Source organism: Ailuropoda melanoleuca, chromosome 1 (assembly GCF_002007445.2).
Source record: "Ailuropoda melanoleuca isolate Jingjing chromosome 1, ASM200744v2, whole genome shotgun sequence".
NCBI classification, from domain to species: domain Eukaryota; kingdom Metazoa; phylum Chordata; class Mammalia; order Carnivora; family Ursidae; genus Ailuropoda; species Ailuropoda melanoleuca.
Window position 1 is genome coordinate 200,243,575 of NC_048218.1, and position 13,463 is coordinate 200,257,037.

The window sequence follows — 13,463 nt, forward strand, 5'->3', positions numbered from 1 at the left end:
TGAGGAAAGACCTGCATGTGGTGAGGGAAGGAGCCCAGTCCTTCTGAGGAACTCAGTATGATCTCTATCAGTGTCTTCTAAATTTTTCATTACCTTTTGGCCCTGGGGAAAATAGAAGGTCATAAATAAGCAGATGTGCTCTTTGGAATTTTCCAAGTTGCTCAGTGGGACTGACCCCATGGCAGTTTGGTTAGAGGGATAGGCTGCCCATTTGGAGGTCTTGTTTGCATGCTGGAAGTAGAGATTTGCCACCCAGGGAATATGGAGGATTTTGCCTCCATATCACAGGTGTTTTCTTGTCTTCTGGTCCCAGGGTGGAGACTGCAGTACAGGTAGGAGTTCCTTCTGGACCCCTCCCTCCCTGTTGTCAATTACTGACTAGGGGAATCAAAATCTTAGAGTTAGAGGTCACTAATGGGGAGCTGGGGAGACTCTACCTGCTTGGAGGATATACGTTCACTGAAATGAGAAATGGAGGAAGGCTTTTATCATGAGAATAAGGAGGAAGAAGTGGATAATTCCCTCCAGGCAGCCAGCTCTCCAGAAGTCAGGGAGACTCAATATTTTGTTTCAAAATAGCTCTTATGACAATGTCCTAGAGAGTTCCCACTTGCTAACACCACCACAAAGTTGATAATATAATTGAGGGAGAAACTTAACCTGAATATATGCAAATGGAGCCTGTGTTTAGAGGATACAAAGGAGTAAACATATCTGGTTGTGATTAGCTAAGATTGGGATTAGCTACTTTTATAATTGTTGAAATGTAGCAGGATTTTGCAGGACATGGATATAAGAGGCAGAGTAGACACTTTAGGGCATTCAAGGTGGAGGGGGTGGTGATATAAATGAGCACATTGTGGTCAGGGAAATAGGGTGGAAGGTGAGAGTATAGTTGGAGGCAGGATGGCTGGTGAATTGAGAGGCAAGAGTAGAGACAGGGGTGGGTGGGTTCTCATGCCTAGGGTGTGTTGGTGGCTATTGCTCATCTTCTTCAGCGTATACATTTACCTTCATATATTATACATGTCATTCATAAAACATTTAGCACCAATCTTTTTTTTTAATTTAAATTCAATCAGCCAAGGTATAGTACATCATTGGTTTTTGATATAACGTTCAATGATTCATCAGTTCAGTACAACACCCAGTGGTCATCACATCACGTGCTCTCCTTAATGCCCATCACCCAGTTACCCCGTCCCCCCACACCTCCCTTTCCAATTTCTTCCCATTCAGTTTTCCCTCCTTTCCCCTATGATCCTCCACATTATTCCTTATGTTCTGCATATGAGTGAACCCATATAATTGTCTTTCTCTGGTTGACTTATTTCACTTAGCATTATACCCTCCAGTTCCACCCGCCTTGATGTAAATGGTAGATATTCCTCCTTCTGATGGCTGAGTAATATTCCATTGTCTTTATGAACCACAGCTTCCTTATCCATTCATGCATTGAAACACCAAGCTTGTATAGAAGATAGTAGCATTATGTTGTGGATTCTAGGAATAGGATATACTTGCTCAAATTGGAATTGTCCTTAATCTTTTTGAAATTAGAAGCCTGTTTTCTCTTCTTTGCTCTTTAGGTTTCATAAGAAACAAGAGCTCAGAACTAAATGTTGGCGAATCACTCTAGTGCCACTGAATTTTATCTCCTTGGCTTCCCTGGCTCCAGAGAACTACACCATCTTCTCTTTGCTACCTTCTTCTTCTTCTACTTAGTGACATTAATGGGAAACACGGTCATCATTGTGATTGTATGTGTTGATAAACGTCTGCAGTCCCCCATGTATTTCTTCCTTGGTCATCTCTCTGCCTTGGAGATCTTGGTTACAACTATTATCGTGCCTGTGATGCTTTGGGGGTTGCTGCTCCCTGGGATGCAGACAATATCTCTGGCTGCGTGTGTCACCCAGCTCTTCCTGTACCTGTCTCTGGGGACCACAGAGTTTGCATTGCTGGGCGCGATGGCTGTGGACCGTTACATGGCTGTCTGTAACCCTCTGAGGTACAACATCATTATGAACAGCCACACCTGCATCTGGGTGGTGGTTGTGTCATGGGTGTTTGGGTTCCTTTTTGAAATCTGGCCAGTGTATGCCACATTTCAGCTTACCTTCTGCAAATCAAACGTGGTGAACAATTTCTTCTGTGACCGAGGGCAGTTGCTCAAACTATCCTGCAATAATACCGTTTTCATAGAGTTTATCCTATTTTTAATGGCTGTTTTTGTTCTCTTTGGTTCTTTGATCCCTACAATCATCTCCTACACCTACATCATCTCCACCATCCTCAAGATCCCCTCAGCCTCTGGGCGGAGGAAAGCCTTCTCTACGTGTGCATCCCACTTCACTTGTGTCGTGATCGGCTATGGCACCTGCTTGTTTCTCTATGTGAAACCCAAGCAAACTCAGGCAGCTGATTTCAACAGGGTAGCATCGCTGATGGTTTTAGTGGTGACCCCTTTTCTGAACCCATTCATCTTCACCCTCCGGAATGACAAATTCATGGAGGCCTTTCGAGATGTCATGAAACGCTGCTGTCAACTCCTCAAGGATTAGCTGTATCTTAAGGACAATCATGGACTCATCATCATGGACCTGACTAATCTGAAAGTAATAATTCAAACTGAAATGATCCTTTTCAAAACCAAGTTGTTTCTGATGTACAAGGGAATTCTACAATATTCTTCAAGGGAATTTTAAGATACTGACAGTGTTCCAATGTATAATCAGATGATTCCTACATGGGAGAGCTCATTGTTTTTTAACTGGATGTATATGTTTATGCACTCTTCTGTAGTTATAATACATCTTAAAATATAAATTTAACAGGTATAAATGTACAAAATATGTGTGATTTTTTTTTTCAGAATGCTCAGCTTTTTGAGTGGGAAATCAGGAAACCTACAATTTATTCTGTGGCAGTTGACCTATGTGTTTGATACTAGATGCTGGGTTATCTTCCCATATGTTGTCCTGTGCATTCATGATTTTTTCAATGCCTAAAGCACTCTCTATTTCTTTTGTGAATGACCCCAAGTCCTGCCTCAGAGCCCAGCCTTTTCTTGAGGTTCTTGCCCCCAGGTCTGTCAGGGACACTACCTACCTGTAGCTTTTCCTGACTGGCAGTCGTGAGAGCAAACTCACTTCACAACCTTGCCTCCTTCCCAACCTCAGGGCCAGATGTGTGTTAATTCAGGCATGTCTCTAATTGGTGGGCTTTCTCATGGTGAGGAAGGAGGGTCTTGGAGAGAGGTATTTTCTTGTCTGGCACGACTCCCATTATCATGCCAGCCCCAAATGTGGGAAGGCAATGGGCTGAGTTCTAGGACCTGAACTGGTGAGGGTGAGCTGACCTTGCTGTGCTCCTGGGCTGAGGCAAGAGTACAGGGAGGGTAGAAAAGTAGTTGCCCCTGGCATTTCTCCCTGCTTTCCTCACGTTGTCCAATCCTGACACACCAGGGCGTTCCATCTCTCTTCTCTCTCAGCTACATTTCTGTCTTCCATTCCCCCTCCCCCCACAAAGACCAAGTTTACCAAGCTGTCTTCCAGCTCTACAGAGAGCTTACTAATCCACATCTCAGTTCCTACATTGCCCCGTCCCAGCCCCTTTCCTCCCACACCACCATTGTCAATGTTTCTGCCATTCTCATGTGGCTAAGCAGGGGTCAAAAGACTGTGCACATGAGACTGCCTTCCCAACATAACACATGTATGTCATGACCTCACTAAAGGGGCTGGGGAAAAAGGGTTGTGATCTACAAAACTGAAAAATAGTGTTTTGACTGGAATGTGTAAGACTATGTTAATCAAGGGAACCATGCACAATCGTAATAGTATTGTTATTAATGTTGTTTCTAACTGGGTGTATGAGTTAACATTTCTGAAATTCTGTACATATATAGTACAGATGAATGAATAAAATATAACAAATAGTGGGAGCTGGGTCTGTCACTGTGGATAGGTAAGTTACAGAGAAGCAAGAGGAGAAGGCTAGAATCAGGCACATGGTACTGAATTCATGTTGGAGCATCTATGCATGCATATTTAGATGAATTTTTATATATCTGTGGATTGATTAATATGTGATATAAATAAATGATACAAGAAATGTCTCTTCTTTTTCAAAAGCATTTGGCTGTTCTATTACCATTCTCTTGCCATATAAATTTTATTTTATTTTATTTTTTCCAAGTCTAAGCCCTTTATTTTTTTAATAATAATTTTTTATTATGTTATGTTAGTCACCATACAGTATATCCTTAGTTTTTGATGTAATGTTCCATGACTCATTATTTGTGTATAACACCCAGTGCATCATGCAATATGTGCCCCCCTTAATACCCATCACTGGCTCATCCCAATCCCCCACCCCCTTCCCCTCTGAAGCCCTCAGTTTGTTTCCCAGAGTCTACAGTTTCTCACGTCATATAAATTTTAGAGTCAGTTTGTCCAGAACTCAAAAAAGCTTGTTGGGATAGTGATTGGGACTGTGTCAAAACTGTAGTTAAGTTATTAAAGCCCTGCAATATAAGACTCCCTCCATTTATGTATGATTGTAAATTTTCTGCCTCACCATGGGGTGAGTAGGGGTTCTTTGAGGGTAGGAGGTCAACTCCTGTTCCTTCTTCTGTCTCTGATACTTTTTCTTTAGGTCTCATTTCAAATGTAGGCATACTTGTCTTTCCTCTGCGATGCTAGGCTTGCCCTTTATCTTCCATCCACATGCACAGTGGGTTTTCCTTTACATTTTATACCTTTATATTACCATAATACCATTGTCTAATAGGCTTTACAACTCCTAAGAGGCCATGCACTATTATCAGGCCATTCTAGTATTTTAGAGTCCTTATCCATTTTTCTTGCATCCCCCAAACTTTCCAATACAATGTGCCAGTATTGTGCTTGGAAACTGTGCCTGATGTCATGTGTCCCTCTCAGGTACACCAGCAGTAGTTAGCAATTATGTGCTGCTTATTATAGACTCTGAATCAGAGGAGTTGACCAAACCCTGGAGATTTCCTTATTCACATGCCATGTCTGAACAGTTAGTTTTACACCAGAATATTCATAAAATTCACTATTAATAACTCTTAAGAATTCAAAATAAAAGGACAGAAGCTTTATTCACTATCATAGCAGCATTAATCACAATTGTCAAGAAGCAGAAATGACTCAGAGTCTATCAATAAATGAATGTATAAACAAAACATGGTATAAACATACAATGGAATTTTATTCAGACTGAAAAAGCAATGAAATTCTGATACATGCTCTAACATACATGATCCTTGAAAACATTGCTAAGTGAAATAAGCCAGACAAAAAAAGGACAAATGTGGTATGGTTCCATTTATTCAAGGTACCTAGAATAGTGAAGTTGATAGAGACAGAAAGTAGAATAGTGAGTAGCAGGGGCTTGGGGAGAGGGAAAATGGGAGGTAGTAATTAATGGGTACCAAGTTTCAGCTTAGGATGGTAGTGTTCTGGAGATGGGTAGTGGTGGTGGTTGCACCACAATGTGAATGTACCTGATGCTACTGAACTGTACATTTAAAATGGTTAAAAATGGTAAATTTGTGTTATGCATTTTTTTATCACAATAAAAAAGAAAAAATATCAAATAATTTAAACGATTTGTATAGTGAATCATCAGACTGTTGCTCTTCCCCTTCTGATCCATGGTGTTTTCATACTCTTCAGGGGTGACTTTGTCCAACTGTTTCTTTTGCTAGTATATACTTAGAAACAATATACAGCTATTTCTTAGCTTATCAAGTAGTTTTTCCTTTAGTTAATAATTGCCTTATTTTAAAATTCTGCTTCAATACTCACTCTTTCTTTTTCCTGCTTGTATGTCTTTACTGATATCGTAAACCTAACAGTAAATTATACCTTGTGCTTTGTGCTCTGTAGGCTTGGTTTGCTTTCAAGTTTGGATGGGGCAGACTCTCCAAAATCCTTCTAACAGAGAACTCATATGAGGTAAGCTATTTTGGATGCTTTTATTCCAGCATCATACTTTATTGTCACTTTGACCAGATAAAAACACCTCCACACCAGCCACTGGGGATGCCTTGCTGCAGAACCCCCCAACTGCCCCATGGGCACCCCCAGTACTTAGTTATACCTCACCCTGGCCTCCAGAATCAATGCAGGTTGATTGAGCTGTGGCTGAAGGCTAGTGAACGTCACAGAGACTTAGCCCAAATCTGCAGGCCAAAGAGAATCCACAAACTTGAGCATTAGCTCTTTCTTTTGGGAAAGCAAAAGACACCTGGTGTGGGACACTGCATGATCTAGAGGACAAACAAGCTTCAGCATTTGGCCACAAGAGGGCTCAAGAAGCAAGTGTATCCATACAAGTTCTGAGAAAGCCTCTGAATCACTAGAATCACTCAGAATCGCTAGCTGGACTGCTAGAAGATCTTTTTCTCCTGATATCAATCAGTGATTTATCTAATCCGTTAATCCATGAATGAAAAATGAAATATTATTCAACGATAAAAAAGCGAATCTCGTCCTTTGCCAACAACATGGATAGCAAGATAGTGACATGGATAAACCTTGAGGGCATTACATCAAGTGAAATAAATCAGACAGAGAAAGACAAATATTGTACAATCTCACTTAACACTTGGAATTTAAAAAGCCAAACTCATGGAATAGAGAATAGACTCGTAGTTGCCAGGGGCTGGGGAATGGGGGAGATTTGGAGACGTTGGTCAAAGGGCACAAACCCCTAGTTCTAAGATGGGTAAGGTCTGGGATCCAAGGTACAGCATGGTGACTACAGTAAACTACACTGCATTGTATACTTGAAAGTTGCTAATAGAATAGATCTTAAATATTCTCATTACAAAATAAAAATTGTGTGAGCTGTTGGATGTGTTAACTACTTTATTATGGTAATCAGTTCACAGTATGTATTTGTATAAAATTATTCATATTTGCATAATTACATGAAGAAAATTCTGGAAGGCAGCATGGGTAACTGATACCACGGGGCTGTTAGGAGTAAGAGTGGAAGAAGTTTTTTTATTGCATAACTTTTTTTTCAATAATTTTATTTATGTGTGAGAGAGAGTGGGAGCAGAGGGAGAGGGACAAGTGGACTCCATGCTGAGCATGGAGCTGGCTACTGAGCTCATCTCAGGATGCTGAAATAACTACCTGAGCCAAAACCAGGAGTTGGATGCTTAAGTGACTGAGCCCCCCCAAGCCCCCCAATTGCATAGCATTTTCTGTTGTTTTAGTATGTGTTTCATGAGAATGTGTTATGAATGAAATCCTGTATTATCAATTGGGCATGTATTGCATGGTGCACTGGGTGTTATACGCAACTAATGAATCATCGAACTTTACATCAAAAACCAGGGATGTACTGTATGGTGACTAACATAAGAAAAAAATATTTAAAAAAACAAAAAAATAAAAGAAGTAAAATTATTCTGTTTTTCCAGTGTCTTAGGGTTAATTAAATTCCTGCTTTTAAGTGCCTGGAAGGTTTGATTGTTTATGTAAATATCTCATTATTTTTAGCAGATGAATATTTACTTAAGTCCAGATACTCTGTAAAGTTTGTTTAGCTGAATGTAGAAAATGGGATAAATATAGGGGAGGAGATATGGAGGCTCACATTTTTCTACCTGTGCCTTTGGTCACTTTGTGATGACATACAGGGATTCTTTAGATATTGAGAGGACTTATCTGATATTATCTTATATGCATGTTGGAAATATCTTTTATCAGTCTTCTTAAACTTTTTAAAAAAATTTAAAAATTGTAATTCTAGTATAGTTAACACATAGTGTTATATTAGTTTCAGGTGGTCAATGTAGTGATTCAATGGCTCCGTACATTTCTCGGTGCTCATCACAAGTGTACTGATAATCCCCACCACCTATTTCACCCATCTCCCCACCAGTTTGTTCTCTATAGTTGAGTCCACTTGTTGGTTTATCTCATTTTTTCTTTGTTTTGTTTCTTAAATTCAACATATGAGTGAAATGATATGGTATTTGTCTTTCTGTGACTGACTTATTTCACATAGCATTATACTGTCTAGATCCATCCATGCTGTTGCAAATGGCAAATTTTATTCTTTTTTATGGCTGAGTAATATATATATATATATATATATATCCATCCCTTCTTTATCCCTTCATTTATTGATAGACACATGGGCTGTTTCCCTAATTTGGCTGTTGTAAATAATGCTACAATAAACATAAGGATGCATATATCTTATTGAATTAGTGTTTTTGTATTCTTTGGGTTAATATATAGTAGTGGAATTACTGGGTCATATGGTAATTCTATCTTTGATTTTTTGAGGACCCTCCATACTATTTTCCACAGGGGCTACACCAGTTTATATTCCCACCAACAGTGCCAGAGTGTTCCTTTTTCTCCACATCCTTGCCAACACTTGTTGTTTCTTATGTTTCTGATTTTTGCCATTTTGACAGGTGTGGGATATTTCATTGTAGTTTTGATTTGCATTTCCCTGATGATAAATGATGTTGAGCATCTTTTCACTTATCTGATGACCATTTGCTTGTTTTCTTTAGAGAAATATCTGTTCATGTCTTCTGCCCATTTTAAATTGGATTATTTGTTCTTTTGTTGTTGAGTTAAAGTTCTTTTTATATTTTGGAAGCTAATGTTTTTTTAAATTTAAATTCAATTAGCCCACATATAGTACATCATTAGTTTCAGTTGTATTGTTCAATGATTCATCAGTTGCGTATAGCACCCAGTGCTAATCACATCACGTGGCTTCCTTAATGCCCATCACCCATTCACCCCATCCCCCCACACACCTGTCTTTCCACAACCCTCAGTTTGTTTCCTGGAGTCAGTAGCCTTTTCATGGTTTGTATCCCTCTCTGATTTCTTCCCATTCAGTTTTCCCTCCTTTACCCTATGATCCTCCGCACTATTCCTTATGTTCTGCATATGAGTGAAACCATATAATTGTCTTTGTCTGCTTGACTTATTTCACTTAGCAATACCTTCTAGCTCCAACCACCTCAATGTAAATGGTAGGTATTCAGCCTTTCTGATGGCTGAGTAATATTCCGTTGTGTATATGAACCACATCTTTTTAATCCATTCATCTGTTGAAGGACATCTTGGCTCCTTCCACAGTTTGGCTATTGTGGACATTGCTGCTATGAATATTGGGGTGCATATGCCCCTTCTTTTTACTGCATCTGTATCTTTGGGGTAAATACCCAGTAGTGCAATTGCTGGGTCATAGGATAGCTCTATTTTTAATGTCCTGGGGAACCTCCATACTGTTTTCCAGAGTGGCTGTACCAGCTTGCATTCCCACCAACAGTGTAAGAGGGTTTCCCTTTCTCCACATCTTTGCCAACATTTGTTGTTTCCTGTCTTGTTAATTCTAGCCATTCTGACAGGTATGAGGTGGTATCTCATTGTGGTTTTGATATGTATTTCCCTGATGGCTAGTGATGTGGAGCATTTTTTCATGTGTCTGTTGGCCATTTGAATGTCTTCTTTGGAGAAATATCTGTTCATGTCTTCTGCCCATTTCTTGACTGGATTATTTATTTTTTGGGTGTTGATTTTGATAAGTTCTTTATAGATCTTGGATACCATCCCTTTAACTGTCATGTCATTTACAAATATCTTCTTCCATTGAGTAGGTTGATTTTTAGTTTTGTTCACTGTTTCCTTTGCTGTGCAGACACTTTTTATTTTGATGTTGTCCCAGTAGTGTATTTTTATTTTTGTTTCCCTTGCCTCAGGAGACAGATAAAGAAAAATGTTACAGCTGATGTCAGAGAAATGACTGCCTGTGCTTTCTTCTAGGATTTTTATGGTTTTAGGTTTCACATTTAGGTCTTTAATCCATTTTGACTTTCTTTTTATGTATGTACGTATGAAAGTGGTCCAGTTTCATTCATTCTTTTGCATGTAGCTCTCCAACACCATTTGTTGAAGAGACTGTCTTTCCCATTGCATATTCTTGCCTCCTTTATTGAAGATTAACTGGCTATATAAGCATGGGTTTATTTATCAGCTTTCTATTCTGTTCTGTAGATCTATGAGCCTAGTTTTGTGCCAGTACTGTACTGTTTGATCACTACAGCTTTGTACTATATGTTGAAATGTGGCATTATGATACCTCCAATTTTGTTCTTCTTTGTCAAGATTGCTTTGGCTATTTAGGGTCTTTTGTGGTTCCATACAAAGTCTGAGATGATTTGTTTTAGTTCTGTGAAACATGATGTTGGTTTTGTGTGTGTGCATGTGTGTTGTGGAACTTTATTTTTATTTATTTTATTGTTATGTTCAATTAGCCAACATATAGTATATCATTAGTTTTTGGTGTAGTGTTCAACAATTCATTACTTGTGTATAGCTGTTGATTTTTTGGTAGGGATTGCAGTCAATTTGTAGATGGCTTTGGGTCGTACGGACATTTTAATAATATTTGTTCTTTCAATCCAGGAGTATGGAATATCATCCCATTTGTTTGTGTCCTCTTCAGTTACTTTCATCAGTCTTTTATAGTTTTCAAAGTACAGGTCTTTCATCTCCTTGGTTAAGTTTATTCCTAGGTATTATTATTTTTGGTGCAATTATAAATGGGATTGTTTTCTTAATTTCTCTCTGCTACTTGATTATAGTATCTAGAAATGCAATGAATTTCTGTATATTGATGTTGTATCTTGCAATCTTACTGAATTCATTTATCAGTTGGTAGTTTTTGGTGGAGTCTTTTGGGGTTTGTATATATAGTATCATGTCATCTGCAAATAGTGAACGTTTGACTTCTTCCCTACCTGTTTCGGTGCCTTTTATTTCTTTTCTTGTCTGATTGCTATGGCTAAGACATCAGTACTATGTTGAATAAAGGTGGTGAGAGTGGACATTCTTGTCTTGTTCCTGAGAATAAGTTCTCAGTTTTCCACCATTAAGTATGATGTTAGTTGGGTTATTTCATATATGGCCTTTATTATATTGAGGTATGTTCTCTTTAAACCCACTTTGTTGAGGGTTTTTTTTTTTAATCATAAATGGATGTTGTACTTTGTCAAATGCTTTTTCTGCATCTTTTGAAATGACCATATAGTTTTTATCCTTTCTCTTGTTGAAGTGATGTATCACCTTGATGGACTGGCAAAGATTCAACTACCCTTGCATCCTAGGAGTAAATCCCACTTAATCATGGTGAGTGATGTTTTTAACATATTGTTGGATTTGGTTTGCTAATATTTTGTGGAGGATTTTTGCACCTATGTTCATCAGAGATATTGGCTTGTAATTCTCTTTTTTTGTAGTATCTTTATCTGTTTTGGTATCATGGAAATGCTGGCCTCATAGAATGCATTTTGAAGGTTTCCTTTGCCTTCTATTTCTTGGACTATTTGAGAAGAATAGGTATTTATCTTTCTTTAAATGTTTGTTAGAATTCACTTATGAGGCTATCTGGTCCTGGACTTTTGTTTGTTGGGAATTTTTTGATTACTGATTCAGTTTCTTTGCTGGTAATCAGTCTGTTCAAATTTTTGTATTTCTTCTTAATTAAGTTTTGGGAGGCTATGTTCTAGGAATTTATCATTTCTTCTAGGTGGTCCAATTTGTTGACATATTATTTTCATAATATTCTCTTCTAATGCTTTGTATTTCTGTGGTGTTGGTTATTTCTTCTCTTTTATTTTTGATTTTGTTTATTTGAGTTCTCTCTCTTTCTCTCTCTCTTTCCCTCCACCTTTCTCTCCCTCCCACCCTCTCTCTGTGTTTCACTTACTCTTGTTAAGGTTTATCAATTTTGTCACTATATTCAAAGGACCAACTCAAGGTTTCATTGATCTTTTCTCTGATTGTTTAATTGCAATTTCATTTATTTCTCCTCTAATCTTCTTTCTTTTCTTTCTTTCTTTTTTATCTTTTCTTTCTTTCTTTCTTTTTTTTTTTACTGTTTTTTTGGTTTGTTTATTCTTCCTTTTCTAGCTCTTTTAGGTGTAAAGTTAGGTTGTTTATTTGAGTTTTTCTTGCTTTTTGAGGTAGACCTATATTGCTACTAACTGTATTCTTAGAACAGTTTTTGCTGCATCCCAGAGTTTTGGACTGTTGTGTTTTCATTTTTATTTGCTTCCATGCATTTTTTTATTTTCATTTGATTCTTTCCTTTACCCGTTCATTGTTTAGCAGCCTGTTATTTAACCTCCATGTATTTGTGTACTTTCTAGATTTTTTCTTGTGGTTGATTTCTAGTTTCGTAGTATTGTGGTCAGAAAAGATGCATGGTATGACTTCATTGTTTCTGAATTTGTTGAGACTTGTGTGGCCTCACATGAGATCAGTTCTGGAGAATGTTCTATGTGCACTTTAAGTTTTTTTATTTATTTGATGGAGAGACAGAGAGAGAGAGAACAGGGAGAGAGGCAGGTGGAGATGGAGAGGGACAGAAAGAATCTCAAGCAGACCCCCTGCTGAGCATGGAGCTTGATGCGGGGCACAATTTCTTGACCCCGAGATTATGACCTGAAATGAAACCAAGAGTCAGATACTTAACTAATTGAGCCACCCAGGTGCTCCTCTATGTGCACTTTAAAAGAATGTGTATTTTGCTGTTTTAAGATGGAATGTTCTGAATATATCTGTTAGATTTATCTGGTCTAATGTGTCATTCAAAGCCACTGTTTCCTTATTGATTTTCTGTTTGAATGTTCTATCCATTGATGTAAGTGAGATGCTGAAGTCCCCTACTATTATTGTATTATTATCAAATACTTCCTGTATATTTGTTAATAGGTGCTTAATGTATTTGGGTGTTCCTATGTTGGATGCACAAATGCTTACAATTGTTATATCTTCTTGTTGGATTGTTACCTTAATGATTATAAAGTGTCCTTCTTTGTTTCTTGTTACAATCTTCATTTTAAAATCTATTGTGATATGATAAGCACTGGGTGTTATACTGAACTAGTGAATCATTGAACATTATGTCAAAAACTAATGCTGTACTATACCTTGGCTAATTGAATTTAAATTAAAAAAAAAGATGGTTTCTTAAAAAAAAGTAAAGTCTGTTGTGTCTAATATAATTATCACTACCCTGGCTTTCTTTTCACTTCATTTTGCATGAGCAGTGCTTTTCTATCTTTTCATTTTCTATCTGCATGTGTCTTTAGGTCTGAAATGAGTTTCTTGTAGGCAGCATAAAAATGGGTCTTGCTTTTTGTTTTAATAATAACATTTTTTTATTATATTATGTTAGTCACATACAGTACATCCCTAGTTTTTGATGTAAAGTTCCATGATTCATTACTTGCGTATAACATCCAGTGCACCATGCAATACATGCCCTCCTTAATACCCATCACCAGACTATCACATTCCCCCACCACCCTCCCCTCTGAAGCCCTCAGTTTGTTTCCCAGAGTCCCTAGTCTCTCATGGTTCATTCCCCCTTCTGTT

At 38.0% G+C, this 13,463-nt stretch overlaps 1 protein-coding gene across 1 annotated transcript; it reads left to right on the top strand.

The window, feature by feature from the left end:
• Nucleotides 1-1,619: 1,619 nt before the first annotated feature.
• On the top strand, nt 1,620-2,564 carry LOC100463574 (olfactory receptor 9A4). Its single transcript, XM_002921671.2, has one exon. It carries the CDS (start codon nt 1,620-1,622, stop codon nt 2,562-2,564), a length of 945 nt encoding a protein of 314 aa, XP_002921717.1.
• Nucleotides 2,565-13,463: the final 10,899 nt, after the last annotated feature.

What these genes read in the sequence shown, in the direction of transcription:
- LOC100463574 (XM_002921671.2), top strand. Translation starts at nt 1,620, where the DNA reads ATGTTGGCGAATCACTCTAGTGCCACTGAATTTTATCTCCTTGGCTTC.